The 27328-nt window shown below is 43.7% G+C and overlaps 3 protein-coding genes across 3 annotated transcripts in view; 1 reads left to right on the top strand and 2 right to left on the bottom strand.

Annotated features, from left to right (window-relative positions):
- The window catches only part of CCDC91 (coiled-coil domain containing 91), a 539477-nt gene that overhangs the window by 339244 nt on the left and 172905 nt on the right, over window positions 1-27328 (bottom strand). The gene's annotated exons all lie outside the window — the stretch shown is intronic.
- On the bottom strand, window positions 2886-8861 carry KLHL42 (kelch like family member 42). The gene is made up of 3 exons (XM_026702111.2): window positions 7935-8861; window positions 6095-6288; window positions 2886-3813 (listed from the first exon to the last, which is right to left on the bottom strand). Exons 1-3 carry the CDS (start codon window positions 8777-8779, stop codon window positions 3368-3370), a joined length of 1485 nt encoding a protein of 494 aa, XP_026557896.1. The 5' UTR covers window positions 8780-8861; the 3' UTR covers window positions 2886-3367.
- Window positions 20149-24740, top strand: MANSC4 (MANSC domain containing 4). Its single transcript, XM_026702123.2, has 3 exons — window positions 20149-20377; window positions 22172-22306; window positions 23438-24740. Exons 1-3 carry the CDS (start codon window positions 20149-20151, stop codon window positions 24127-24129), a joined length of 1056 nt encoding a protein of 351 aa, XP_026557908.1. The 3' UTR covers window positions 24130-24740.

Genomic DNA, 27328 nt, shown 5'->3' with positions numbered 1-27328 from the left:
TCCGAACCGGTAGAATCCCACCCCTGGATAAGTTGCTACGTTTCCAATAACTTTCAGGTTAGATCTGTTTACCCCAAAGCATGGTAAGACGCTAAAAGGCAGATGGTGGAGAGTGGTAATAGATAATCACTTTAACTATGAGCCAGCCGTGTGCTGCAGCTGCCAAAAAAGCCAACACAGTCCTAGGTTTCATTAACAAGAGGGATAGGATCAAAGTCACGTGAAGTGTTAGTATCGCTTTATAAAGCCTTAGTAAGACCACACTTAGAATACCGCATCCAGTTTTGATATATATATATATGATAGTGAGACCTCTAACTTAAGGCATCAAAGGGCAACACAAATGGGGTGGAAGCTTGTCAAAGAGAGATAAAGCCCAGAAATAAGGAGAACTTTTTTGACAGTGAAAACAATTAATCAGTGGAGTAACTTGCCTCCCAGAGGTGAGAGTGGATATCCATCAGTGGGTATTTTTTTTAAAAAATAGACTAGAGAACCATTTTAACTGGATGGTATAAGCCTCCTGCCTTGAGCAAGTGGTTGGACTTGGAAAAACTGCACACCGATTTTGCGTTGCATTTTCCATGTTAAGAGGATGTGATATTGGAATTCAGGGTTGCATCGCCCTTCATTATAGACTATGCCGGGAGTCAGCAGCCCATGGCTCTGGAGCCACATGTGACTCTTTCACCCCTCTGCTGAGGCTCCATGTCACTGGTTGGCTCCACAATTGATAGAGCTTTCGGTTGAAGGATGCCGTGCTAGGAGGAGACTCTATGATGGGGGAACCAGACTTTTGGTCTGCAGAGGAAAAGACACCACACTAAGAGGAGACTCTATGGTGGGGGAACAGGACTTCTGGTTGGCTCCAGAATAGAATGGGGAGGGGGGGCTTCCGGTTAGGACCTTTCTGGCTCTTTGAGTGTTTAAGATTAGCAACTTCTGGACTATGCTGTGAACTCTTGACTTTTCAAGAGCAAGAAGCACTTCTGGAATTGACATCAGACTGCAATTTGAAGGAACTTTTTAATGAAAAAACACAGAGGGAATTCTGGAGCCACAACACAAAACTGTACCCAGAAGTTGTGGGGGGCAGGCGGAGGGGAAGCTATGACTTTTTGAAAAGCATTGAACTAGAAGAATTCACAGGTCCCTTCCAGCCAGAGGTGGTCTTCAGCAGGTTCTGGAGAACCGGTAGAGGAAATTTTGAGTAGTTTGGAGAACCAGCAAATCCCACCTCTGACTGGCCCCGCCCCTATCTATTCTCTGCCTCCCATTGAGTCCCAGCTGACCGGCTGGGTCTTCTTTTGTTGCCCTGCAGAGGAGAACGGAGCTGGAAAGCAGGTTGGGGGGGGGGGGAATGTGGATTTTGCAGTATCCTTCCCCTGCCACGCCCACCAAGCCACGCTATGTCCACCAAGCCATGCCCACCAAGCCACGCCCACAGAATCAACAATTTGAATCCCACCACTGCTTCCAGCCTTATGATTCTATGATTCTAAGTCACTTTTGAGGTCCACCTCACGGTGGCATGTCAAAAGGGAAACTTCACATAGGCTTATAGTATACCAAAGACTAGTTACAATTTTCAGTCCTGAAAATAAGCCTTTTTCTTCTGCTCAAATCCTGCCATCTTCCCAATCACATATTCTCATGAGTGGGTATCCAACGTATGTTTCATTTATGTTCATTAAATGATCTTGAGGATAACAGATAACAGATAATCACAGTTGGAAGGGACTTTATAGGTCATCTAGTCCAAACCCCCCATCCAAGCAGGAGACCCTACATCATTTCTGACAAATGGCAGTCCAATCTCTTCTTGAAGGTCCAAAGTGATGGCGCTCCCACAACTTCCAAGGGCAACTTCTGTTCCATGAGTTGATTGTTCTCACTGTCAGAAAGTTTCTCCTTATTTCCAGGTTGAATCTCTCCTTGATCAGTTTCCATCCATTATGCCTTGTCTGACCTACAAGTGCTTTAGAAAATAGCTTGACCCCTTCCTCCCTGTGGCAGCCCTTCAAATATTGGAAGACTGCTATCATGTCTCCCCTGGTCCTTCTCTTTACTAGACTAGCCAAGCCCAGTTCCTGTAACCGTTCTTCATATGTTTTAGTCTCCAGTCCTCTAATCATCCTGGTTGCTCTTCTCTGCACTTTTTCTAGAGTCTCAACATTTTTTTTGTAATGCGGTGAACAAAACTGGATGTAGTACTCTAGACGTGGTCTTACTAAGGCTTTGTAGAGTGGTATTAGTACCTCCCTTGATCTTGATTGTATCCCTCTGTTAATGCAATTTAGGATTGCATTAGCTTTTTTGGCTGCTGCTGCACAGTGCTGGCTCCTATTTAGCTGGTTGTCCACAAAGACTCCAAGATCCCTCTCACAGTTACTGCTATTGAGCCTGGTTTCACCCAGTCTATTTGTGTACTTTTGGTTATTCTTGCCTAAGTGTAGGACTTTACTTTTCTCTACACTGAATTTCATTTTGTTAGATATGGCCCAGTGTTCTAGTCTGTCAAGATCCATCTGGATCTTGAGCCTATCTTCTTGGGTGTTAGCTATTCCTGCCAGCTTAGTATCATCTGCAAATTTGGTAAGTTCCCCTTCTATTCCCTCATCTAAATAGTTAATGGAGAGAATGAAGATAGAAGATCCCCTTCTATTTTCAAAGTAATTATTCCCATTCAATCTCTCTGGGCTTTTGGAGATGTCCAAAAAGTCAAGATATGGATATATATAAAGCAGTGTGGCTTTAATCACATCGCTAGTCAAAATCATATCCCTGGTGGTGATGAGGTTTATTTAATCTCCTCAGCCAAAATGTTTTGGAAAAAGCCGGTGGAAGAATATTTCAAGTTTGATGGAAAATGATGCCATCAATAAGAAACAGTAAATTTATTCACCGTGTTCTCTCTGATGTTAAACAAGCTTAACATCACATGCAATGAAGCCAGAGGAGATTGTGAGTTCAATCCTAGATAGAGGCTAATATTTGGAATAGACCCTCCTGCTTGAGCAGGTGGTCGGACTAGATGACCTCCAAGGTTCCTTCCAACTCTGTTATTCTATGGTCTATGATCCACATCCCTTTGCATCTGTACTCATTTTTTCCTGTCTCCTCCGACTTTATCCATTGCAATAGTGACATTTTGAGCATCGTAACTTAAACATTCTGTAAAAGCAGAGTTTCCCAGCCCTGAATGCTTTTAAGACATGTGGACTTCAGCTCTCAGAATTCCATGCTGGGCTGAGGAATTCTGGGAAATGAAGTTTATGCATCTTAAAAGTGGCCAAAGTTGGGAGCCACTGTGCAAAAGAATTGGTGAACAGATGAAGAGAAATTTCTGTTCTGCCATGCATGGAATTCAGATCAGATTTGGGAAATACAAGGAACAGATCAACATATTTTGTCCAGGGGTAGGGAAGTTTCTCAGCGACTCCCACCGGTCTGAAAATATATTATATTTTAGAAGAACCCGGTGCTCCAAGCTTGTGGACAAAATAATATCTCTGCTCAGGATGTAAATTCCATCGTTGTGCAAAGTGCAAGTCAAGTTAAGACCCGATTTTGATGTGTTTTCCTTGAGGTAGAGCCACTCTTTGGTAACCACATTGTAAGACTGCACAGTTAACATATCCTCATTCTGACCCGGTCTTTTATTGGAATCCAAGTCGTGGCTGCAGCCGCCCACTATGTAGATGGTCTCCTCCACTGATAACATTTGCTGCTTGCGGATGTGCGTTCCGCAGGTTTCAAAGTTAGTCCACTTGTCAGAGATGGGGCAATATTCCCAGATATTCAGATTCCGGTCTGCAATAGAGAAAAAGAAAGCTTAATAGCACCAGCGCTTAGACTTATATACCGCTTCACAGTGCTTTACAGCCCTCTCTAAGCAGTTTTACAGAGTCAGCCTATTGCCTCCAGCAATCTGGGTCCTCATTTTACCCACCTCGGAAGGATGGAAGGTCGAATCGACCTTCAGCCTGTCAGGATTGAACTCCTGACAGTGGGCAGTCAGCCTACAATACTCACTGCACCACCAGGAAGGAGAGTGAGAAAGGAATAAGAAAAGGAAGAGGAAGGAAGGAAGGAAGGAAGGAAGGAAGGAAGGAAGGAAGGAAGGAAGGAAGGAAGGAAGGAAGGAAGGAAGGAAGGAAGGAAGGAAGGAAGGAAGGAAGGAATAGCAATAGCACTGAGACTTATATACCACTTCACAGTGCTTTACAGGTCTCTCTAAGCAGTTTACAGAGTCAGCCTATTGCCCCCCCCCCCAACAATCGGGGTCCTCATTTTACCCACCTCAGAAGGATGGAAGGCTGAGTCAACTTTGAGTCTGGTGGGATTTGAAGTGCCAAACTGTAGGCAGCTGGCTGTAGCAGAAGTAGCCTGCAATACTGCACTCCTGACCACTGCGCCACAGAAGCTCCTGTATGACTACTTAATGCAAGTCGTCCTCAACTTATGACCACAATGGAGCCCAAAATTTACATTGCTAAGTGAGAAATTTGTTAAGTGAGTTTTGACTTTTCTTGCCACGTTTGCTAAGTGAATCACATTTTTTGTCATTTAATGACCTGATAATTCCTCACAGGGTGGAGTCTGGGCAACTGAATGGAGCTGAAGGGCCGGATGCCCTTCCTGTTGCCAGTGCGAAGTTTTGTTCAGTATATATTCTCATAGTGCCCAGAGAGAGAAATGCCTGCCTCTACCTAGGAAATCAGAGTCTCTTGATTGGGAGGCAAGAGCTCTAGGCCACTGTACCACCCTTGCTAAGTGAATCCCTGCAGTTGTTAAATCACTAACATGGTTGTTAAGTGAGTCTGGCTTCCCCATTTACTTTGCCTGAAAGAAGGTCACAAAAGGGGGTCACATAACCGCAGGGACACTGCAACCATCGTAAATGTGACCCAGATGTCAAGCATCTGAATGGAAATCATGTGACAACGGGGATGCCGCAATGGTCACAAGTATGTAAAATGGTTGCAAGTCACGTTTTTCATGGCCGTTGTAATTTTGATGGGTCGCTAAGCAAGAAACAGTCATAAGTTGTAACTTGGATGTCGTAACTTTGAACGGTCACTATATGAACTGTTGTAAGTGCAAAAAAAGCCAACACAGTTCTTGGCTGCATAAACAGAGGGATAAGAATCAAGATCACGTGAGGTACTAATACCACTCTATAAAGCCTTAGTAAGACCCCACCTAGAGTACTGCATCCGATTTTGGTCACCATGATGTAAAAAAGACGTTGAGACTCTAGAAAAAGTACAGAGAAGAGCAACCAGGATGATTAGGGGGCTGGAGGCTAAAATATAAGAAGAACAGTTACAGGCACTGGGAATGGCTTAGTCTAGTGAAGAGAAGGACCAGGGGAGACAGGATAGCAGTCTTCCAATATCTTATGGGCTGCCCCAAAGAAGAGGGAGTCCAGCTATTCTCCAAAGCACCTGAAGGCAGGGCAAGAAGCAATGGGTGGAAACTAACCAAGGAGAGAAGCAACCTAGAACTAAGGAGAAATTTCCGGACTGTTAGAACAATTAATCAGTGGAACAATTTGTCTCCAGAAGTTGTGGATGCTCCAACGCTGGAAGTTTTTAAGAAGAGATTGCATAACCCTTTGTCTGAAATGGTATAGGGTTTCCTGCCTAGGCAGGTGGTTGGACTAGAAGACCTCCAATGTCCCGTCCAACTCTTCTCTTCTATTCCATTTTATATGGACTGTTTCCTAGTATGATTTGACTGCTTATTGCACCCTATGACTATCATTAAGTCTTGTGCCTGATGATTCTTGATGAATGTATCTTTTCTTTTATGTATATTGAGATCATTTGCACCAAGATAAATTCCTTGTGTGTCTAACCACACTTCTATTCTATTCTATTCTATTCTATTCTATTCTATTCTATTCTATTCTATTCTATTCTATTCTATTCTATTCTACTCTACTCTACTCTACTCTACTCTACTCTACTCTATATTCTACTCTAATCTACTCTATACTCTACTCTACTCTATTCTAGAATAGGGTAATATGAAGCCGAGGACTATCTGTACGACTGTATGACTATCTGCGGTCCCTGCTACTTCTTACCTCTTGGCGTGTAGCCTCCCATGACATATATCTTCTCCTTGCATTCACATGCCGAGAACTCCACAAGGGGAGCTGGTAAAGGTGCCACAAAAGTCCAGCCATCCTGCTCGGGGTGGTAACACTCAATGCTGGAGAGGGATTGGCCCCCGACGGCATATAGTTTTCCACTCACAGCCAAGAGCTTAAAATTAGCCCTAGGGGAGGGGGGAAAAAAAGACATTTGGAGAAATTGAAGGTTAAGGCACAAATATTTCCAGCCCAATGTTTTCTTTCAACAACCAGATTGAGCGAGTGATACAACTCTTTTCATTTTATTTAGCCGCCCACCCTGCAAGCTTCATAAAAAACATTCCATGCACATACCAAGCATTCAGAAATTTTGCATTCACTTCCGTCAATGTTGTTATGCTGCCCTCCTGATTCTGCAGTATTTAAGTCCTTTAGTTAATGTTTGATTAAGTATTTATTTCTCAAATCTATTCTTTCTCGAGCTATCCACCGAACTCGTACGACGATTTCTACTCTCTTCTCCTTAGGCAGCCGAAGTGTTTGAGCTTCAGCATCTGTCCTTCCAAAGGATGGTCAGGGCTGATTATGGGACAATATGGAGATGGAATAGAATACAATGGAATAGAATAGAATAGAATAGAATAGAATAGAATAGAATAGAATAGAATAGAATAGAATAGAATAGAATAGAATATATGGGACAGGACGGGACGGGACGGAACGGAACAGAACAGAACAGAACAGAATAGAACAGAAAATATGGGATGGGATGGAGTAGAATAGGATAGGATAGGATAGGATAGGATAGGATAGGATAGGATAGGATAGGATAGAATAGAATAGAATAGAATAGAATAGAAAATATGGGATGGGACAGGACGGGACGGAACGGAACAGAACAGAACAGAACAGAAAATATGGGATGGGATGGGATGGAGTAGAATAGGATAGGATAGGATAGGATAGGATAGAATAGAATAGAATAGAATAGAATAGAATAGAATAGAATAGAATAGAATAGAATAGAATAGAATAGAAAATATGGGATGGGACAGGACGGGACGGAACGGAACAGAACAGAACAGAACAGAATAGAACAGAAAATATGGGATGGGATGGAGTAGAATAGAATAGAACAGAACAGAACAGAACAGAACAGAACAGAATAGAATAGAACAGAAAAGATGGGATGGGATGGGATGGAGTAGAATAGAATAGGATAGGATAAGATAGAATAGGATAGAATAGGATAGAATAGGATAGAATAGGATAGAATAGAATAGAAAATATGGGATGGGACGGGACGGGACGGAACGGGACGGAACAGAACAGAACATAACAGAAAATATGGGATGGGATGGAGTAGAATAGAACAGAACAGAACAGAACAGAATCAGGAAGGGATCTTGGGGGACTTCCAGTCCAGCCCCTGCTCAAGCAGGAGAACCTACACCATGTGTTTCTACATTGAACTCCAGAAATACACTTGAGCAGGAATTTCATTCTCTATATAGCCTCATACCTGCTCACTGATATTCTCCACCAGATATTAGAATGGATGCGCACCAAACTCAGAATAACAGGGTTGGAAGGGACCTTGGAGGTTGCCCAATCTCTTCTTAAAAACTCCCAGTGTTGGAGCCTTTCTGGAGGCAAGTTGTCCCCCTCATGAATTGGTCTAACTGTTAGGAAAGTCCTCCTTGGTTCTAGATTGTTTTAGGGGCTTTGGAGAATAGCTGGGCTCCCTCTTTTGGGGGGCAGCCCCTGAGATGTTGGAACCCCGCTCTCCTGTCTCCCCTAGTCCCTCTCTTCATTAAACGGGCAGCCTTACCTCTTCTGGTTCATGGAGGCCAGTTGGCGCCACTCGTTCAGCCAGGGGTTGTAACGGTGCGCGGCTGCGATCTCTTGGCTGCTCAGCCGGTAGCCTCCCACCACGAACAAGTAGTTGTCCAACACCGCCCAGCCGAAGCCGCGCACCTGGAGCAGGTCGGCGGGCGGCTCGGCGGGCGGCAGGGGCTCCCAGCGCCGCTTCTCCTCCTCGTAGCGCAGCAGAGGCGGCCGGTCCGGGAAACTGCCCAGGAGAAGCAGAGCCGGCCGGCCCCGGTGGCGGCGCTGGCGCAGCTGGCGCGCCAGGGCGTCGGGCAACAGGAACGGCAGGCGAGCTTCGGGCCGGGCCAGCAGCTGATGCAGCCGGCCGGCCATGAAGTCGAGGCAAGCCTCGCGCAGCTCGGGCAGCCCGTACACCTGCGCCAGGTGATGCAGCTCCAGGCAGTTGGGCAGCCGCACCCGGGAGCGCAGCAGGCGCAGGAGCGGCGTCACCTGCAGGAAAGAGGCGGCCTCCACCAGCTCGGCCAGCGCTCCGGCTTCGGGCGGCTCCTCCTGGGCCAGCCGCGCCGTCTCGATGAACTGCAGCACCCGAGCCAGGCCGGCTTCGCTCAGCCCGCCGCGCAGCTGCTGCACCGCCAACCCGGCGCCCCCCGCAGCCGCCTCCCGCATGCCCGAGCGGTAGAGAGCGCGGAAGTAATCGCTCTGCTCGATCAGGCGCTTCTTGCGCACCGGCGGGAAGCGGCGATCGCCCAGCCGGACTTCCACCACCTCCCCCTCCTCCTCTTCCTCCTCCTGATCCGCTTGCGCCCCTTCCTCTCCAGCGGCGCCTTCGCCTCCCTTGCCGGACATCCCTCGGCGGGGCCGGGTTTTCCTCGGGCCGGAGAAGGGCGCCGGCGCGGGGCGGGAATGATCGCGGAGGAGGGCGGGCCCGGTTGGAGCCTCGCCCCGCAGCCTCCGGCCCGCCGGGAGAGCCCTAAAAGGCTAGCGGCTGGAAACGCCTGTAAATTGGGCTGCGGGAGGGATATGCCCCCGCTGGCTCGCTCGCTCGCTCCCTCTCCCTTCAGCCGATGTGAAGTTTTTTGGAGAACGAAAAAGCGGGGCGGGGTGGGGTGGGGGCGGGCGGTAGAGGAAGATCGGGGTAGGATCGGCACAAGATTAAACTTTCCTTCAAATCGGCCAACTGGACTTACTTGGGAGGTTTTTTTCTGACACCCTTGGAATGGTGTGGGATTAGGAATGGATTTGGATAGGATAGGATAGGATAGGATAGGATAGGACAGGACAGAATTAGCATAGCATAGCATAGCATAGCATAGCATAGCATAGCATAGCATAGCATAGCATTCGTTATTGGCCAAGTGATTGGGCACACAAGGAATTTGTCTTGGTGCAAATGCTCTCAGTGTACATAAAAGTTACATTCATCAAGAGTCAAGAATCATAAGGTACGACACTTAATAACAGTCGTAGGGTACAATAAGCAATCAAATCATACTAGGAAACAATCAATATAAATTGTAAGGATACAAGCGACAAAGTTACAATCTTACAGTCGCAAGTGGGAGGGGATGGGTGATAAGGAGTGATGAGAAGATTAACAATAATAGTAGTGCAGACTTTGTAAATAGTGGGAAAGTGTTGAGGGAATTATTTGTTTAGCAGAGTGATGGCTAGTTGTTCTATAGCGTCGTTTTGAGGGAAGGAGTTGAAACAGTTTATGTCCGGGATGTGAGGAGTCTGTAAATATTTTCACAGCCCTCTTTGACTCGTGCAGTATACAGGTTCTCGATTGAAGGCAGTTTGGTAGTAATTGTTTTTTCTGCAGTCCTGCAGAATGGAATGGGATGGGATAGGATAGGATAGGATAGGATAGGATAGGATAGGATAGGATAGGATAGGATAGGATAGGATGAAAAATTGCAGACCACAGGAACCATTTGTACCATTCAGGTGATCCTGAGGACACAGATAAACCTCCAAGTGCTTCAAGCACCCTCTAAAAGGATGCAAATAGCCAGCTTTCTGTAAGGAATATAAATCCTTCCATTCCCCATCATCCAGTCAGAGATGAAGAAGCTTCTTGGATGAGAAGCGAAATGTCTTCAAAAAAAAACCCAAGAAAGTCCAGATGCCTCCTGAAAAAAGCACCTTTGGGACAACCATGACCTGGATGATGGAGAATCTCTGCAGACTTTTAGCTTTCCATTAAATCAAGTCCTGACAGAAACACAACTTCAGTATTTAAATGAATTTTATGGACGCTCCTTCACGACGGGAAACCAAGATCTTGCTCAGCCTTCCTATGTTTAGAATCCAAAGACAATATAAAAATGGATATGAGCTAGGTTTCTAAACTGATGGTTGTTTATTTGCACCAACGACCCCAAAATACCCTAAAGTTTGTAGAGATTCTTAGTCATCCAGGTCTTGGTTGTCCCAAAGGTGCTTTTTGCAAGAGACAACCGGACTTCCTTGTTTGTTCTTTTGAAGATGTTCCGCTTCTCATCCAAGAAGCTTCTTCAACTCTGACTGGATGGTGGGGAATGGAAAGATTTATATTCCTTGCAGACACCTGGTCATTTGCATCCTTTTAGAGGGGCATTGAGGCCACTTGGAGATTTATCTATGTCCTCAGGGTCACTTGAGTAGTTCAAATAGTTCCTTTAGTCTACAATTTTTTCCCCTCTGGAAATCCATTCCTACTCCCACACCATTCCAAGGGTGTTCATCCCAAATTGTATAGCTAAAAGTCTGTAGAGATTCTCAGTCGTCCAGGTCACAGTTGTCCCAAAGGTGCTTTTTCATGTGGCAGCTGGACTTTCTTGTTTTTCTTTGAAGTTTTGGGGTGAAGTAAATGTTTCTATGTGACTTAACAGAGAACTGAAGAATCACATTTTTTCCTGTCCTTGCCAACCTCTTCCCTAACACAGCTACAAGGATGTAATTTTAAAGGCTGATTTAAAGACATGTTATGAGGGACGCGGTGGTTCAGTGGCTAAGATGCTGAGCTTGTCAGTCAGAAAGGTTGGCAGTTCAGCGGTTCGAATCCCTAGCGCCACATAACGGAGCGAGCTCCCTTTACTTGTCCCAGCTTCTGCCAACCTAGCAGTTCAAAAGCATGTAAAAAAATGCAAGTAGAAAAATAAGGACCCGTTTGGTGGGAAAGTAACAGCGTTCCGTGCACCTTTGGCGTTTAGCCCTGCTGGCCATATGACCACGGAGACATCTTCAGACCATTTTGGCTCTTCGGCTTTGTAATGGAGATGAGCACCACTCCCTAGAGCCGGAAACGACCAGCACGTATGTGCAAGGAAAACCTTTACCTGTTTGTATTTTTATTCACAAGAAACAAGTTGCTAATAGCACCTCTGGAGATAAGTGACATCCCACTGCAAATGTGCCAATATAATAACTCAAACAAAATCAAGACCTTGAATGCTGAGATTTAAAGACTTTTGTCCTTCTAAAAGCAACGTCAGAAGCTTCATTGGTCCTAGGATGGGTCTTGGGACTTATAAACTAATACACCTGTCAGGTTCTAAGCAGAGGTGTGAACAAGTTCATTGCTTTAATCTTCTAATCAAAGCAAAGACCCTGGAAAAAAGAAGCAGTTGTTGAAATTATTTTTGCTGGCTGATCAGTTGTGCAATGTGATGATCTGGGCAGGAAAAAAATGGGGTTTGGTGAAGCCATTGTGTCTTCCAAGTTTGTAAGAAGTGACAACTAGCAAACCATCTTTCCTAAATGTCTTTCTTAATCAGATAAACAAACCCCCAATCAACCGTGAGTTCTGCCAAGCTTCAGTCCAGCGCTTGGCAGTAAATGCAATCCTTCAGTTTTTGCCATCTCCAGGTATAAAGTTATCCAACAAGAGAGTTTCAGACATCACTGCTAGGCTAGTTTAAACTCCTCATAGCTGGCAAGAAGGAAACCTTCCATGCCCCAAGAATTGGACTTCAGCAATGCAAAAAAAAATTAAAAGACCCACTTTAAAGCCACGGATTTTTTCCTTCCATCTTTCCAAGAGGCTGGATAATTGGGGGTTTGTTTGGCGGCTTTAGAGATACAGATGTATTTATGTAATTGTGTCTCTAGTCTGAGATCTGCTCGTTGACGCCTCCCTGGATTCTGCTCTTGCCGGGAGCTTCTCTGAAAGTGGAAATTGGATTTCATTTAAATATCCCTAGAGGCCAGCAATCATGGTCTAGTTTTCCCCCAATTAACCCTTCTCCTAACAATTATGAGTCAGTCCAAAGTGAAGATGGAGACTCAAGGAACTGGTAAACCCAGACTTCTCAATATTGCCAAACCTCAATGCAAACCATTTTTCTTAAAAAAACAAAAACAAAAAATACAGATAGACAAAGGGGCTTTTATGACAATTCACCCACCCAATTATCTTTTTTTTCCCATCAACCTTCCTGTAGCAGTAGGACCTCATCTTTCTACAGTTTTAATCTACTGGCATGTCTGCGAGAAACTGTTTTGTTTTTTTTAATCTGGTATAAACAACAGAAAGAGAAGTACCACTGGAATAAGAACCTACTAAATCTTATAGTATAAATATGTTATGACAGGAAAAAGGAAACAAAATCCCTCAGGAGAGACACTTTTGGCCTGCTAGCAATTATTAACAACAGCTATTTGAAGATTCTTTAAAGAAGAATTCCTTTTTCTTGTCATCCATATTTATACGATAAAAAGATCTGTTTATTGGCTTTGAAAGTAATACATGAATCATTGTGACCCACATGGTCTCATTATCATAGCAACAAAAATCCTTGGAAAAGAAAGGCTACCAATAGCAGCAAAAATCTGATTAAATGGTTAAACGGGGTAATGCTGACATTTTCCAGTCTTAGTGGGGAGGAAAATGCTGGATAATGGGATTGTGATTATGGACCTCACATGTATAATGGAGAAAATCAAACCATCTGTGCATTTTCAAAAGGGATTCTTCTTTTCATCTACTGCATGGTAATAGAGTTACTGTAATGACCCGGGATATGGCACAAAGGCAACACAGTCAGATAATAAGAGTCCCTTTAGTAGCTCCAACTTTGCCCCAAATGTCCAAGTTACCTTCTGTCTGGAGAAAAACTCACCCAGGAACAGCCTTTGACTGCAGAAAATTAAGTCCAAAACATGGTCAACATGTCACTTTAAGTCCAATCAAGCCAAAATGAAGTAATTAGTTTGGCAGGGCAGGAGCAAGAATTTCAGACTTGAAAACACAGCAAAATCTCCAAATACCAGAAGTGACGAAACCAGAAGTATTGGAAGTGATGAAATGGCCCCGTTTTTTGGCCTCCAAAGGCTGCAGAGGCTTCCCTCCAGCCTCTGGGAGGCCGAAAAAGGCCTCAAATGGGCTGAAAACGAGCTGGGAGGCGCGCACATGCACAGTGCAGGTAAGTTTGACTGGGGCTCGCCTGCCTGCACAAATGGCTCTGTATGCCACCTGTGGCATGCATGCCATAGGTTCACCATCATGGCCCTATACCATTTCAGACAAGTGATTGTCCAATCTCTTCTTAAAATCCTCCAGTGATGGAGCACATCACAACTTCTGCAGGCAAGACTTCCACTGATTAATTGTAATCACTGTCAGGAAATTTCTCCGTAGTTCTAGGTTGGATCTCTCTTTTAACAAGTTTCTTGTCCTGTCCTCTGGTCCTGTGGAGAATAAGTAGACCGAGTGCTCTCAGTGACTCTCTGCCCTGATCCTTCTCTTCGATAGTGTAGACATACCAAATTCCCTCAACCATTCGCCATACAATTTAACCTCCAGAGCCCTTATCTTCTCAGCTCTGAACTTTTTACCATTTATGGTGGACATGTGACAAAACAAAGAAATATTGGAGTAGCATTCATTTCTTAATACAGAAGATTCTTAAGGGGACTATAAAGATAAATTTGGAGACTTTTCTCTTGGGCATAATGGATAAAGAACTTGAAAAACAATGGAACTCTGCTATTATATGTGCTGACCAAGGAAGAATTACACACAGAAATGGAAGGATATTTTGATTCCCACAATGGACAAAGGGCTGCAAAAATGGATGGAGTTAGCGAAGGTGGCTAAATTGACTGTTTCGATTAAAGAAAAGGATACTACAGTATTAACTTTGCTTCTGCTTGAAACCTCTTCTGGACTTTGTGCTTAAGGTAGAAAAAAAATGGAAAACTTTAGCTTTGTTAAAGTTTGTTAATCTGATAAGGGTTTTTGTTGTGTTATTGAAATGGATCTGATAAAAAATGATGTGCATATTCAAATCCTTGGCAATGCTGAAATTAAAATACTTGAAATATTCCTCCTGGCCTTCATTTCTTACAAGCACACCATCTTGTCTTTGTCCTTACATTGCGCTCGACATCTGTGTTCAAAAAATATGCAGGTGCCCCTTCTCTAGTGTTACTAGGGGGTGAAAACCAACCCAAGTTCTTTTCCAAGGAAGGGTCTTCCGTGGATCACAGATCTCCACTGTCACCACAACAGAGAAAGGACTTGTGTTCTCCGATTGTGGCTCTGTTATGCAACCCAACTTCAAGCAGGTGCAATTTCTGCCTGCCTCTCTCAAGGGAAGAGGCCCTGTTACAGCCTCAGGTCAGAGAGAAATTGCTTATTATCTGAAGAAAAGGCTTCTTGTGCAGGCCTGGTCTTCTGAGAAGGCTGTGATATTCAATGTGGTGTTTGATTTGCCTAGGGTGACTCCACACTGGACTCTGGCATTCCCAAGTCTTTCTAAACCAAGGGTCTTCAAACTTGGCAAGTTTAAGACTTGTGGTTGTGGACTTCAACTCCCAGAACTCCTGAGCTAACACAACTGGAGGAGGAATTCTGGGAGTTGAAGTCCACAAGTCTTAAAGCTGTCAAGTTTGAAGACCCCTGAACTACACCCTTGATTGGGCCCATCATCATTTCATTGTAAAGAGTAGGGTTCTCAGCACTTGATGACTTTAAGACTTGTAGACTTCAACTCCCAGAATTCCCCGGCCAGCTGGCTGAGGAATTCTGGGAGTTGAGAAGTCCGTAAGTTTAATAGTTGCCAAATTTGGAGACCACTGGTACAGAGTCTACCTAGAGTCTTCCAGAGCTTCATTTACAGGGGATGAAGATTTGCTATGACCTTACATTTCTTCCATTGAACCCAGCATCTACCATGTTGAGGGATCTAATTGTGAGAGAAATCTGGGAATCCTAGTGAACAAATCACTTAAATATGAGGTGAGAAAAAGTATACAGGACATCCTTGACTTATAACCACAATTGAACCAAAATTTCTGCTGCTAAGCAAGACAGACATCAAGTGAGTTTTGACACGTTTTATGACCTTCCTTGCCACAGTTGTCCATGAATCACTGCAGTTGTCAACTTTGTAACACTTAGATTCATTAAGTGAATCTTGCTTCCCCATTGAGTTTCTTGCCAAAAAGATCACAGAAGGTGATCACATAACCCCAAGACACTGCAACTGGCATAAATACATGCCAGTTGCCAAGCATCCGAATTTTGATCACATACAACAGTCGTAGATGTAAAAATCAATTGTAAGTCACTTTTTCTTTTTTTTTAATAAATTTTATTGAATTTACAATTAAAAAATAACATAACAACATTACATATGCAACAGAGAGAGAAAAAGAAGAAAGAAAGAAGGGAAAGAGAGAGGAAAAACTGCTGGTCTTGCGACCGAAAAAGGAGAAAAAGAAGTATAAAAGAAAGAAAAAAACAAAGAGACGGAAGAAAAAGAAAATACGTTAAAACCAGATAGATATCCTTTTGACAGTCTGCAAGATCCAATTCTCCTACCTTACTTTAAATATACACATCTTATCACTATTTATGCTTAAATTACCCTTTATTCATTGAACAGTTTATCTCTGATATAACCAATTATACCACGCATTCCAATTATTATCAAATGCTGAAGACTCTTTATTTTTAAGAGCTATGGTTAAATTGTCCATTTCTGCGCAGTCACATATTTTCTGAATGACCAATTGATCTGTAGGTAAACAGGATGATTTCCAGCACTGGGCAAATGCTAATCTGGCCGCAGTTAGAATATGAATTATTATATATTTCGTCTTTTTAAGAAAATGTTTATCAGAGATCCCTAGTAGGAAGAACTCTGGTTTGTATTCGATTTGTTCTTTGGTTATCTCCTCCAGCCATTTTCTAATTTTTTGCCAGTATTTCTGGGCTTCTTTACAGGTCCACCACATATGAAAGTAGGTCACTTTTTCTATGCCATTGTAATTTAGAACAGTCACTACACAAGTGGTTGTAAATCAAGGATTATCAACATTTTTAGGTGATGAATGTTATAATTGTTTAAGGGGACAATTTAAAAGAAGAATGTTTAATGGGATTTGAAAGGGAACTAATTATAAGATATATAGGTGTCACATTCTAAATGGTAATTACAGGGGACCTTGTTTTGTTTTGTAATATTTGAAATGTGGAGGAAATTTTTGGGAAATGGTGATATAAGAATATGTAGTGAAATCGTAAACAGGAAAGATAAAAGTATAAGTACAATGATCGTGAAGATATGGACATTTTGAAAAGGAAATGAAATAGATTTGAAAATGAATGAGAAAATTATAAAATAAGCCTGAGGGAGGTATTTGAGTAAAAACAAATACAGAATATATAAAGTAATGATAAGATAAGAAACTGAATATGAAAGATGAACATGTAATTGAAATTCTATCTGTATGGAGATGTGGAACCATGCTGTTCACTAAAAAAAAAAATGTTTTATTTTTCTTTTTGTTTTGTGAAAACCCAAATAAAATTGTTTTTAAAAAGGGATTATAAACATTTGTATTATAAGAATAACTGAAATACTGTTTTGCTGGGAAGCATTAAAAGAATTTGGGGGGAACAAATATCCCGTACGTAATTTAGTACGTAATGTAAGTATACCCTGAAGGAGATGCAATCTGGATCTCTCTTCATGTTCTACTATTATTAATTCTGTAATAAACGATAACGTCAGTAAATTACATTTGTATTTTTACTTGTTTGGCAATGGATTTTTCTGCAGTTCCAGGTAAGGTCCTTGGCAGAAAAAGGGTTAATTACCAGGTATCCAATGTCAATCGAGCAGAGCCTGCCATTTTCTCTCCACGCAAAGAGAGAAATTTTCATTCTCCATTCATCTTGCTAGCAGGCAAACTACCTGTAGACTGGCTCTAAAGTAGGGGCTTTTCTCAATCCTTAATCAACACCAACTCGAGCTTCCAACTTGGACTGTGAAAAAATACCCTTACTTTTGCAAATCATAGAATTTGCACCAAGTTGTAATTTCGGGAAAATAACAATGTTTTATTCTTGTTCTGAATGCTGTATTGTTGATGGAGCTTTATTAACAATGACCAGGTACCTTTTGTTTCTGTTTTTGGCAGGTTGAGAATTACTAATCTAGAGGGAAACTGAATAGGAATTATCGGTTTATTATTGGACAAGGTGAAATCGTTTGCAAATCTTAAACGAGGTCAATTTGAATCATAGCAGGAAGATCTAGGAAGGCATCTAAGAGGTAAATCTGCCATTCATTTACTTTTATTTGTTTGTTTACCATTAAGTAGCAACCTGGTACAGGTAACACTCCACTTACAACCCTTAGTTTAGTGATCGTTCAAAGTTACAATGGCACTGTCTATGGAGATTCTCAGTCATCCAGGCAGGGGTGGGATTCAAATATTTTAACAATCGGTTCTGTGGGCGTGGCTAGGTGGCCATGTGACTGGGTGGGTGTGGCTTCTTTTTTTGCAGCAAACACCCCCCCCCCCGGTGCATCCCTTTTTGCCTTCTGGGCCTCAGGGAAGCCTCCAGTGGGGGGGCATTTTTGCTTCCAGAAGGCTTCCATGAGGCGCAGGAAGACAAAAAAATGGAGTGTGCAGGAGAGATGGCGCAGCACACACACCCTACATGTTCCTTTTTGCCTCCTGGGCCTCAGGGAAGCCTCCTGGATGAAGCAGTAAGACAGCGAGGGGGATCCTGGCACAGCTGATCGTCAGAACAGCTGATCATCAAGAGGAAAAAAAAAGAAAGAAATACCTGGGTGGGGGATAATGCAGTCAGCGATGTCGGGCATGCACGTGACGTTGCTCCTGCATGATAAGGACTGACTTGGAGAAGAGGGGAGGGTGGAGAGGGGCGGGGCCAGCCAGAACTGTGTAGAATCATAACAACCAGTTCTATAGAACCGGTCTGAACCGGTAGGATCCCACCCTTGCATCCAGGTCATGGCTGTCCCAAAGGTGCATTTTCAGGAGGTAGCTGGACTTTCTGGTTTTTCTTTGAAGTCGTTTTGCTTCTCATCCAAGAAGCTTCTTCAGTTCTGACTGGATGGAGGGGAATGGAAGGATTTATACTCCTTGCAGACAAGTGGTTATTTGCATTCTTTTAGAAAGTCGTTGAGGTCACCCGGAGGTCTCAGAGTCACCTGAGTGGTGCAAATGGGTGTGGAGAGCCTTCTTGAAACAGCTGAAAGGACTTTGTTACGGAGCTGTGCTTTCTGCAGGAGATTTTCTGCAGTGAATGGACACAGGGGATCCTGAGGACACAGAAAAATCTTGAACCTGAATCCAAAACAGGCCTGGTGGGAACTCCTGGGAGGGGAGGGATGGGGCAGGGTCAGCCAGGAGTGGGATTAGGGGGTTCTCCCAACTGTGCAGAATCTTAGCTAGGGGCTCTCCCAAACCCTTGTGAACCCCCATCAGTGATGTGATAGGTGTCTTTCCATACTTGAGAAGAAGAGGCCACCCTATTATCCAAAGCACCTGAGGGATAGACTAAGAAAGAACGGGCAGGGAAATTCCTCAGAGATGGATCCAACCTGGAACTGAGGAGAAATTTCCAATTAATCAGTGGAACGGTTTCCCTCCAGAAGTCGTGGATGCTCCATCACACGAGGTTTTTAAGAAGAAGCTAGACAACCATTTGTCCAGAATGGTATAGGGCATTCTGCTTGACCAGGAGACTGGACTAGAAGACCTCGAAGGTCCCTTCCAACTTTGTTATTGGAAGAAGGCCAAACAGCTGTCCTTTCTTGGGATACAAAATAAGAGTGTTTAGAAAAACAGATTCTAATTGAGTTTTTAATAGAATAATTCTTGAATGGAGCAACTGCAGAATTTCTATTGCAAGGCAAGTAAGCAAATTGTTCTGACCCAAACCTTGTTCCAAGGAAACAAACACGAAATGGAGGTAACAGCAAAACCTTTTAATGATTCTTTATGAATTCCGTTCCTTCCTGGTTAAAAGGCTGTTTCAAACTAATTGTCTCTGATAAGAACGAGCCTTGCCAAGGATGCCAAGAACACTAGATAAAGTTGCTAAGAAATATTTCAAAGATAAAGAGTCTCCAAACACCAACCAAGATACTCCGAACCTCCACAAGGCTTGAGTGCAAAAACTTCTTTGCTTCCTGCAAAGAACTCTGATTTCTCAGCTGGCTTTGATCTCTTAAGGGAGGGGCCATTACCTTGCAGCCTTACTCCCAAGTAGCCCGTGCTGCTGCAACTGCTCTTTCTTTTGAGCAGCCCTGTGCGCACTGGGCCCAGGCTCCTCGGGGACCTCCTCATTACTGCTGCCAGCCTCCACAATCTCCAAAGGCAGCGCTCCACTCCCTGATGGTCCTGGCCCCATCCCTGCATCACACGCAGGCCCCTCATCTGAGTCCTCGCTCTCCGAAACCTCAGCCGTCCTCACCTACTGCCAGCGAATCACGATACAGAAAAGAACAGGGCCATTTCAAAGGTACCTTGGTTTAGAGCCTAAACCAAGACGTTCTAGAATCATTTTCTAGACCTAAAATATACCGTTGGCTTTTTGTTTTCTTTTAAAGTCACCAATTGGGGAAATCTTCAAAAATTGTCCCTCATTAGGATGCATTGCAGACTCCCTCCCTCCCTTTCAAGGGAGAAAGCTATACATTTCTGGCCCAAAAAGTAATAGCTGGAAATTCTTTATTCTTCCAGGTGTCATTAATGAACTCCAGATCTACCTCAGGAAGTTCAAGCAGCTACAGAAAAATGGGGAGCGATGATTATTCTGTACGTTTGCAAATGGCTTCCTAATTCGGTGGAAAGTTAACAGCCAGTGGCTGCAAACCGGTTGTCCTGCCAGGCAGCGCTGCATTTCTCTCGTTCAGCATTTCTTCTGCCCTGGAGAATAAGAAATAAAAATAAGAAATGTTTCTGAGATGTTTCTGCTAGTGGCTCTTTCAGAAGCCCTCCTGTTTTGGGCCTGGGTGTGCGGATCGGAAGGCCTTTGTTCACCCATCACGTTTTACAAAAACTGCTGGATCCGACGATTCCCAGGTCTTTCGATTGACTTGGAGCATTCTCAGAAGCAAGGAGCTCACATCCTCAATGTTTATGCTGCATCCACTGCCGGACAATGCAGCCGAGCCTGCTGTGTCCTCAAAGACGGTAAGGACTCCGCGTGAAAAATAAAAGGGTTAGCCACTTGGTGTGTCAACATTTAAGATACTTTTTTACCTGTTAAAAAGCAAAACATTATCTTTCTTTCTTTCTTTCATCCTTCCTTCCTTCACTCCTCCTTCTCTCCCTTTTTCTTTCTTTCTTTTTCTTCCTTTCCTTTCTTTCCTTCCTCCCCCTCTCTCCCTTTCTTTCTCTTTCTCTTTCTCTTTCTCTTTCTCTCTCTTCTTTCTTTCTCTCTTTCTTTCTCTCTTTCTTTCTTCTTTCCTTTCTTCCTCCCCCTCCTTCCCTTCTTTCTTTGTTTCTTTCTTTTCCTTCTCTCTTTCTTCATCTCTTTTTTTCCTTTCCTTTCCTTCCTGCCTCCCTCCCCACTCCCTTCCTTCCTTCCTTCCTTCCTTCCTTCCTTCCTTCCTTCCTTCCTTTCTTTCTTTCTTTCTTTTTCTTCCTCTCCTTTCCTTTTTCCTCCCTCCCACCCTCTTTCTTTCTCTCTCTTTTTCTCTTTCTTTCTTCCCTTCCCTTCCCTTTCCTTCCTCCCTCCCTCCCCTTTTCTTTTCTTTCTTTCTTTTCTTTCTCTTTCTCTCTTTCTTTCTTCTTTCCTTCCCTTTCCTTCCTCCCCACTCTCTCCCATTTTCTTTCTTTCTCTCTCTCTCTTTCTTTCTATCCCACCTTTATTATTTTTCCTAATAACTCAAGGCAGCAACTATACATAATACTCCCTATCTTGCCCCAGGCAATATTTATCTTCCCAAAATACCTGAGATAAGGAGCTAAACACTACAAAGGCCTCCATACAAAGTTTCTTTATTGGATTATATCAGGCATCCTCAAGGTATAACTCACAGTTATGTTGAGATTCATCTAATGTCCAATTTTTGCATTGTCGTCTTCATAGTGTGAAAAGATAATTATTTCCATCCCATAATGGTATAGCAGGGGAAGACTCCAGCATGATGCTGGGGTCCAGGTAGGAATGAACAAAATTCCCCTCAACCCAACCAGAGGTCAATTCAATGACCAATCAGGAGTACAGATGTGACCACATGACATGAACTACATCTCCCATGAGGCATTAACTACATTTCCCATGAGGCATTCGCTTAAGGGGACAGCTCTCATTCCCAAACTAACTATATACTGTCTAACCAGCACACTCCTTCTTCCTCCTTTCCCCCACTACAATAGTCCCAACCTTCTGAGGTGAGTAGGGCTCAGAGAGAGTGACTGGCCTAAGGGCATTTACCTGGCATGGTTAAGGCAGAAAAACATTTTAGAGATCTTTTTAGATCCTTTCTTGCATTTCTTCAGGCCCTGGTCCACGGCCGCCAGAGCTGAACTTTCAAACAAAGAACAATTCTCTTGCACAATTCTGTCTCTCATGCGTGCTATGGGCTGGTAGGATAAAGGCACCTAACTGAAATAAGAGCTGAAGGACCGAATTTGTCCATTATTGGAATACAGATTTGGCACAAGAAAATCCCTGTTTTCATAGGGGGATATATTGTGACACATAATCCTGACAGCATATAACCTGGTTTTGGTTCTTAGGCAAAAAATGTATGAAAACAGCAACTCATTAGAAAGATAATCTGTTTAATCCTTTTGGGGTGGGGTGGGGATGATTTTTTAAATCAAGATTTGGTGGTGGAAAGAGAGATGCCTAGAGAACGATAATTTTTAGCACCCTAATTAAAGGATTTTTTAAAAAATTAATATGTTCCACAGTCTGACAAAGCTCATTCAGCATCAGGACTCAGCTTAAAATTTTCCTGTCTCTCTACTTTTTAGTTTCCTGTAACTTAGCTGTTTTCTACTACAAAACCAATATCCATGATGTAAACTGCATTCATATGTATTGCCCGGTGCTGGAAAGCTGCATAGTAAAACCTACAAGCAGTGTGATCCTCTACAATATTACACCAGGTTTGCTTGATGGTTTATTTGTTTGTTTATTATATTTTTGAACTACCCATTTCCCTCAAAGTATGCATTAATGCACATTCGGGGGAAATAGTGATTTGCACATGTGCATAACTAAAATCCATTTTTTTAAAAAAAAACTTAAGGTAAAACTTTATAGCAAAGAAGCTGGAAGGAAGTACCAAATATCTAGTTGTCTTCTATGAGTTAATAATAATAATTAATAGATGATGATGATGATGATTATTATTATTATTATACCATTTTAGGATGCTTTGATTGCTGAGCTATATGATGTCATAAGTTTTTTTTTACTGTAGAACTTGCTTTTTTAGAAAGTATCCAGATATGAAGTTTGCTTGTTTGCTTTTTTTGTTTGTTAGTTTGTTTAATAAACTTTTTCCTGTATAATCTTTTAGTTTATTCAAAGAAAATATAAAACATCAAAATATTTTTAACAGAGATGAAAGAAAGAAAGAAAAACCCACAGGGTCTGTAGCATTCCCTTCCCTGCCTGAATAAGTGGGGTAGGTTGATGTGTTGGGGCGAAGCTGGTTCCATAGATAGCCTGGCCCTAATGCCATGTAGGGATTTATAGGTAATAACCAAAACCTTGGACTGGACCCAGATGCAAACTGTCACCCAATGCAGTTCATGAAGCAGAGATGTTAGATGTGCCCATCTTTGGACACCCAACCTGAAAATAAGCCCTAGCATGATTTTTTTTCAGAATGCTGGTAATATAAGCCCTATCCCCCAAAATAAGCCCAGGCAAGATCATCAGCCAAACGAATGCATATAGTACCATATTTCCCCAAAAGTAAGCCCTAATATATCTTTTGGAGCAACACAGTCTTATATTTGGGGAAACATAGTAGCTCACATGGCCACATTCTGCATCAGTTGAAACTTCTGGATAGTTTTCAAGGTTAGGCCCATGTTTAGAATGTTGTAATAGTCCAGTTGGGAGATGACCAGGGCATGAGTGACTAAGTGGAGGGCCTCTCTTGTTCTGGAAGAGATGTAACTGGCGCACAAATGCAAAGTTGGTGGAGATAAGTCTATAGATCAGATGCCATTGGATGAGAGGAGAGAAATTAAAACTTTCTTCTTTCTTGGCTTCTGTTTTCCCAGGTGTTGATCCTGACCTTCTTGTTTTTGAGAAGCTCTCGTTCAAAGATATAAACACCAGGTCTTCTTTTAATAAATGGGAGAGGCATGGCGGGGCACGGGTTGCTGACCTAGTAACAGACCAGGGTGAACTCTCTTCCCCAAGATTCCTTTTCCTGGAGGCCTCCTCTTCCACAACAGCCCCAAAGCCAGACATGGACAGGACTAGCAGGAGCTCAGCAGTAGATGCTGCCCTCAAGAATTCACCCGTCACGTTGACGGTGGCGGCTTCAGCAATGGACCATTCAGTGAAAGCAGCTGAGATTCTTCCAGGGAGGAACACCTCTTCTACCACTTCAGATAAGGTCAAGACATCTCCTGTCTCTGTGCCTGCACTCATCTGGACGGCGTCGCTATCACCCAGTGGGGTCCTTCCCAATAACAGCAAACCCTTGAATGAAACCAAAGTCTACAGCGGAAGGAACAACAGTTCTGATGATGAAGGCCAGCGGCCCACACAGGAGACGGCGGGAACGGGGGGCTGGTTCTCTCTGATTGTCCTTTGTTCTTCGTTGGCTTTCATGTGCTGCTGCTGCTGCTGCGGGATATTTTTGGCAACCGGATGGAAAAGGAGAGGTCGTTATAAACCAAGGCAGAAAGGAAGATCAGCACCCAACCAATTCATAAAATACACTGCCATTAAAAGTAGTTTTTAATGGTCAGATTCCAAATTCATCAGGAAGGGGAGGGAAGGTAGAGGAAGGGAAGGGTGCAGAGGTAAGCAATAAAGATGATAAGGGATCTGGAGGCTAAACTGTACAAGGAAAGATCGAAGGAATGTCTAGTCTAATAAAGAGAAGGATTAGCGTTGACATCAGGGGGCGGGATCCTACTGGTTCGATCTGGTTCTATAAAACTGGTAGCTCCAAAGAGCAGCTGACACTGAACCGGTTCGCTGGGACAAGGTTTTGGTCTGCTGTTTGGCCCACCTGCCTGCCCGGGCTCTAGGCTGTCCTTTAGTGATTGCGTTTTCCTCCTCAGCTGCTTTACACGGCACGTCTGAGTGCCGCTCGTCAGCTGAAGAAGGTAAATGCTTGCCGGAGCTGGTAGTCGCAAGTGCATGCAGCATGCGTTTGATGCGCATGCTAGTCCTTCCCGAACCGGTTGTTATGCTGCTCGGATCCCACCCCTGGTTGACAGGATAATAATCTTCCAATATCTGAGGGAGGGGCTGTTGCAAAAAATCAGGGATCAATTTATTCTCCAAACCACTGAAGGCAGGACAAGAAGGAATGGCTAGAAGGCCATTGAAGAGAGATGGACAAACTTCCTGTCAGTGAGTGGATCAGTGGAATTCCTTGCCTCCAGAATTTGTGGAGAGCCACTTGTCTGGAATGGTATAGGTAAGTGCAGGGGTAGGATTCAAATTTTTTAACAACCGGTTCTGTAGGTGTGGCTTAGTTGGTCAGTGTGGTTTGGTGGTCATGTTATTGGCTGGGCGTGGCCAACTCAACATCACTCACATCGAGGCATGCATCTCCAGGCCTGGCCTCTTATGACTGTGGGGAAGCTGCAACAGTCGTGTGAAAAATGGTCATAAGTCACTTTTTTCAGTGCTGTTGTAACTTTGAATGGTCACTCCACACAAGCAAAGTACCAGCAAAGGAGGGGAAAAAAACTCCAGAGACATTCCTGAGACAGGAAGTCTAGTCCTGCCAAGAAGGTAATAAGGGTTAACGGAGAGACAGTTTCTGTAAGCAACCCCAGAATGTTTCCTTCCTGCCTTCCTTACAGGATTAGGCCAGTAATTTCTTCTAACAACCGGTTCTCCAAACTGCTTAGAATGTTAACAACCAGTTCTAGCAAATAGGTGCGAACTGTAGAATCCTACCCCTGGGTCAGTGGTGGCTAACCTTTTTTGGGCTCCTGTGCCAAAAATTGTGTGCACCTTTGCACTTGCGCACTCGCGTCCCACCACCCAGAAGGCAATACGTGCACCCCCCCTGCCCCCGGTATTTTCAGAAAAACAGGAAGTGATGAAACAGGGCTAGTTTTCTGCCTGCAAAGCCTGCAGAAGCCTTCCTCAAGCCTTTGGGAGTCCAAAAAAGGCCTCAAACCCACCAAAAATCAGCTGTGAGGCGCGCAGATATGCAGTGAGATAAGTTTGCCTGCAGCTCGCGTGCCGACACAAATGGCTCTGTGTGCCACCTGCGGCATGCATGCCATAGGTTCGCCATCACAGGTCTACACTATCACTTCAGCCACTTTTGTGATTAGAAAAGTAACACAAGGAAGTACAGGGATTGCTCTTGGGGCCTGTTTGTCCTCTATGGCAGGGGTCTCCAACCTTGGCCACTTTAAGACTTATGGACTTCAACTCCCAGAATTCCTCAGCCAGCAAAGCTAGGTACCACTTCAAAGCAAAGCTGGCTGAGGAATTCTGGGAGTCGAAGTCCACAAGTCTTAAAGTGGCCAAGGTTGGAGACCCCTGCTCTATGGCATCCTGTCTGATTCCAGTTCCATTTCTTTGGACCAGGGAGGCCTCCAAACTTGGCCACTTTAAGACTCGTGGATTTCAACTTGCAGAATCCCTCAACCAACATGAATTTCCCTGAATTCTGCACGTTGAGGCCCACAAGTCTTAAAAGTAGCCATCTTTTCTATTTCATGCATGCCTTTAATTCTTATCTCATAGATCTATGATGGCAAACCTATGGCACGTGTGCCGGAATTGGCACGCAGAGCCAAGGGTGGGATTCTACCAGTTCGCACCTATTTGTTAGAACCGGTTGTTAACATTCTAAGCAGTTCGGATAATCAGTTGTTAGAAGAAATTACTGGCCTAATCCTGTAAGGAAGGCAGGAAGGAAACATTCTGGGGTTGCTTACAGAAACTGTCTCTCCGTTAACCCTTATTACATTCTTGGCAGGACTAGACTTCCTGTCTCAGGAACTTCTCTGGAGTTTTTTTTCCCCTCCTTTGCTGGTACTTTGCTTGTGTGGAGTGACCATTCAAAGTTACAATGGCACTGAAAAAAGTGACTTATGACCATTTTTCATACTTATGACTCTTGCAGCATCCCCATAGTTATGAGAGGCCAAGCGAGGAGATGTGTGCCTCAATTTGAAAAATGTTGGGTTGACCATGCCCAGCCAGTCACATGACCACCAAGCCATGCCCACCAACTAAGCCATGCCCACAGAAATGGTTGTTAAAATATTTGAATCCCACCCCAGCGCAGCCACTTCTGCCAGTACGCGAGGGGTCACCCAGAAGAGCCCCACTGTGCATACACGCATGCCACCTGCCCAACAACTGATTGTTGGATATCTGGTGCGCATGCACAGGAGGTGGGTGTCCAGGAGACACGTGCATGCGCAGACCTGCGCGGTGGGGTCTCACGTGTATGCACAGAGATTCATGGTGTGCAGAGGGATTGCACACGCATCAGAGGCGTGTGGTGCATGTGTTGGGGTCACGCATGTATGTACAGGGAGTGGGGGCCCCCACGCACATTGCCTTCTGGGTGCTGGCACACAAGTGAGTGCGCACGCAATTTTCGGCACGGGAGCCAAAAGATGTTAGCCATCACTGTCATAGATCCTCAACTCAGGTTTACTTAAATATGAGTTATCTTCATATTGTCTTTAGAAGACTGAAATTGCTTAAGTCCACTAAGGGAGTCCATGATTAAAGGCAAAATTAATTAAGGCAACTCTGACATACAGGCATTTATCATTTTTTCTACCCTCCTTTTTACTTTTCACAAATTGAGCTAGAGTAGAGTAGAATAGAATAGAATTAGAATTCTTTATTGGCCAAGTGTGACTGGACACACAAGACATTTGTATTTTTGCATATAAAGATATTACAATGTAATTGTAGTAGTGACTATCTATCTATCTATCTATCTA

Source organism: Pseudonaja textilis, chromosome 5, assembly GCF_049901715.1.
Source record: "Pseudonaja textilis isolate UNSWEBS1 chromosome 5, rPseTex1.2, whole genome shotgun sequence".
In the NCBI taxonomy this organism is placed as follows: Eukaryota; Metazoa; Chordata; class Lepidosauria; order Squamata; family Elapidae; genus Pseudonaja; species Pseudonaja textilis.
The sequence above is the reverse complement of the archived record's forward strand: the minus strand, read 5'-3'. Positions and strand labels throughout refer to the sequence as shown.

Coding starts and splice junctions, on each gene's coding strand:
- KLHL42 (XM_026702111.2), bottom strand. CDS start 8,779: ATGTCCGGCAAGGGAGGCGAAGGCGCCGCTGGAGAGGAAGGGGCGCAA. Junction 6,289..7,934: donor GCCTCCATGAACCAGAAGAG/GTAAGGCTGCCC, acceptor CCCCTCCCCTAG/GGCTAATTTTAAGCTCTTGG. Junction 3,814..6,094: donor GGGAGGCTACACGCCAAGAG/GTAAGAAGTAGC, acceptor TCTCTATTGCAG/ACCGGAATCTGAATATCTGG.
- MANSC4 (XM_026702123.2), top strand. CDS start 20,149: ATGTTTCTGCTAGTGGCTCTTTCAGAAGCCCTCCTGTTTTGGGCCTGG. Junction 20,378..22,171: donor CTGCTGTGTCCTCAAAGACG/GTAAGGACTCCG, acceptor TCTACTTTTTAG/TTTCCTGTAACTTAGCTGTT. Junction 22,307..23,437: donor CCTCTACAATATTACACCAG/GTTTGCTTGATG, acceptor CTGTTTTCCCAG/GTGTTGATCCTGACCTTCTT.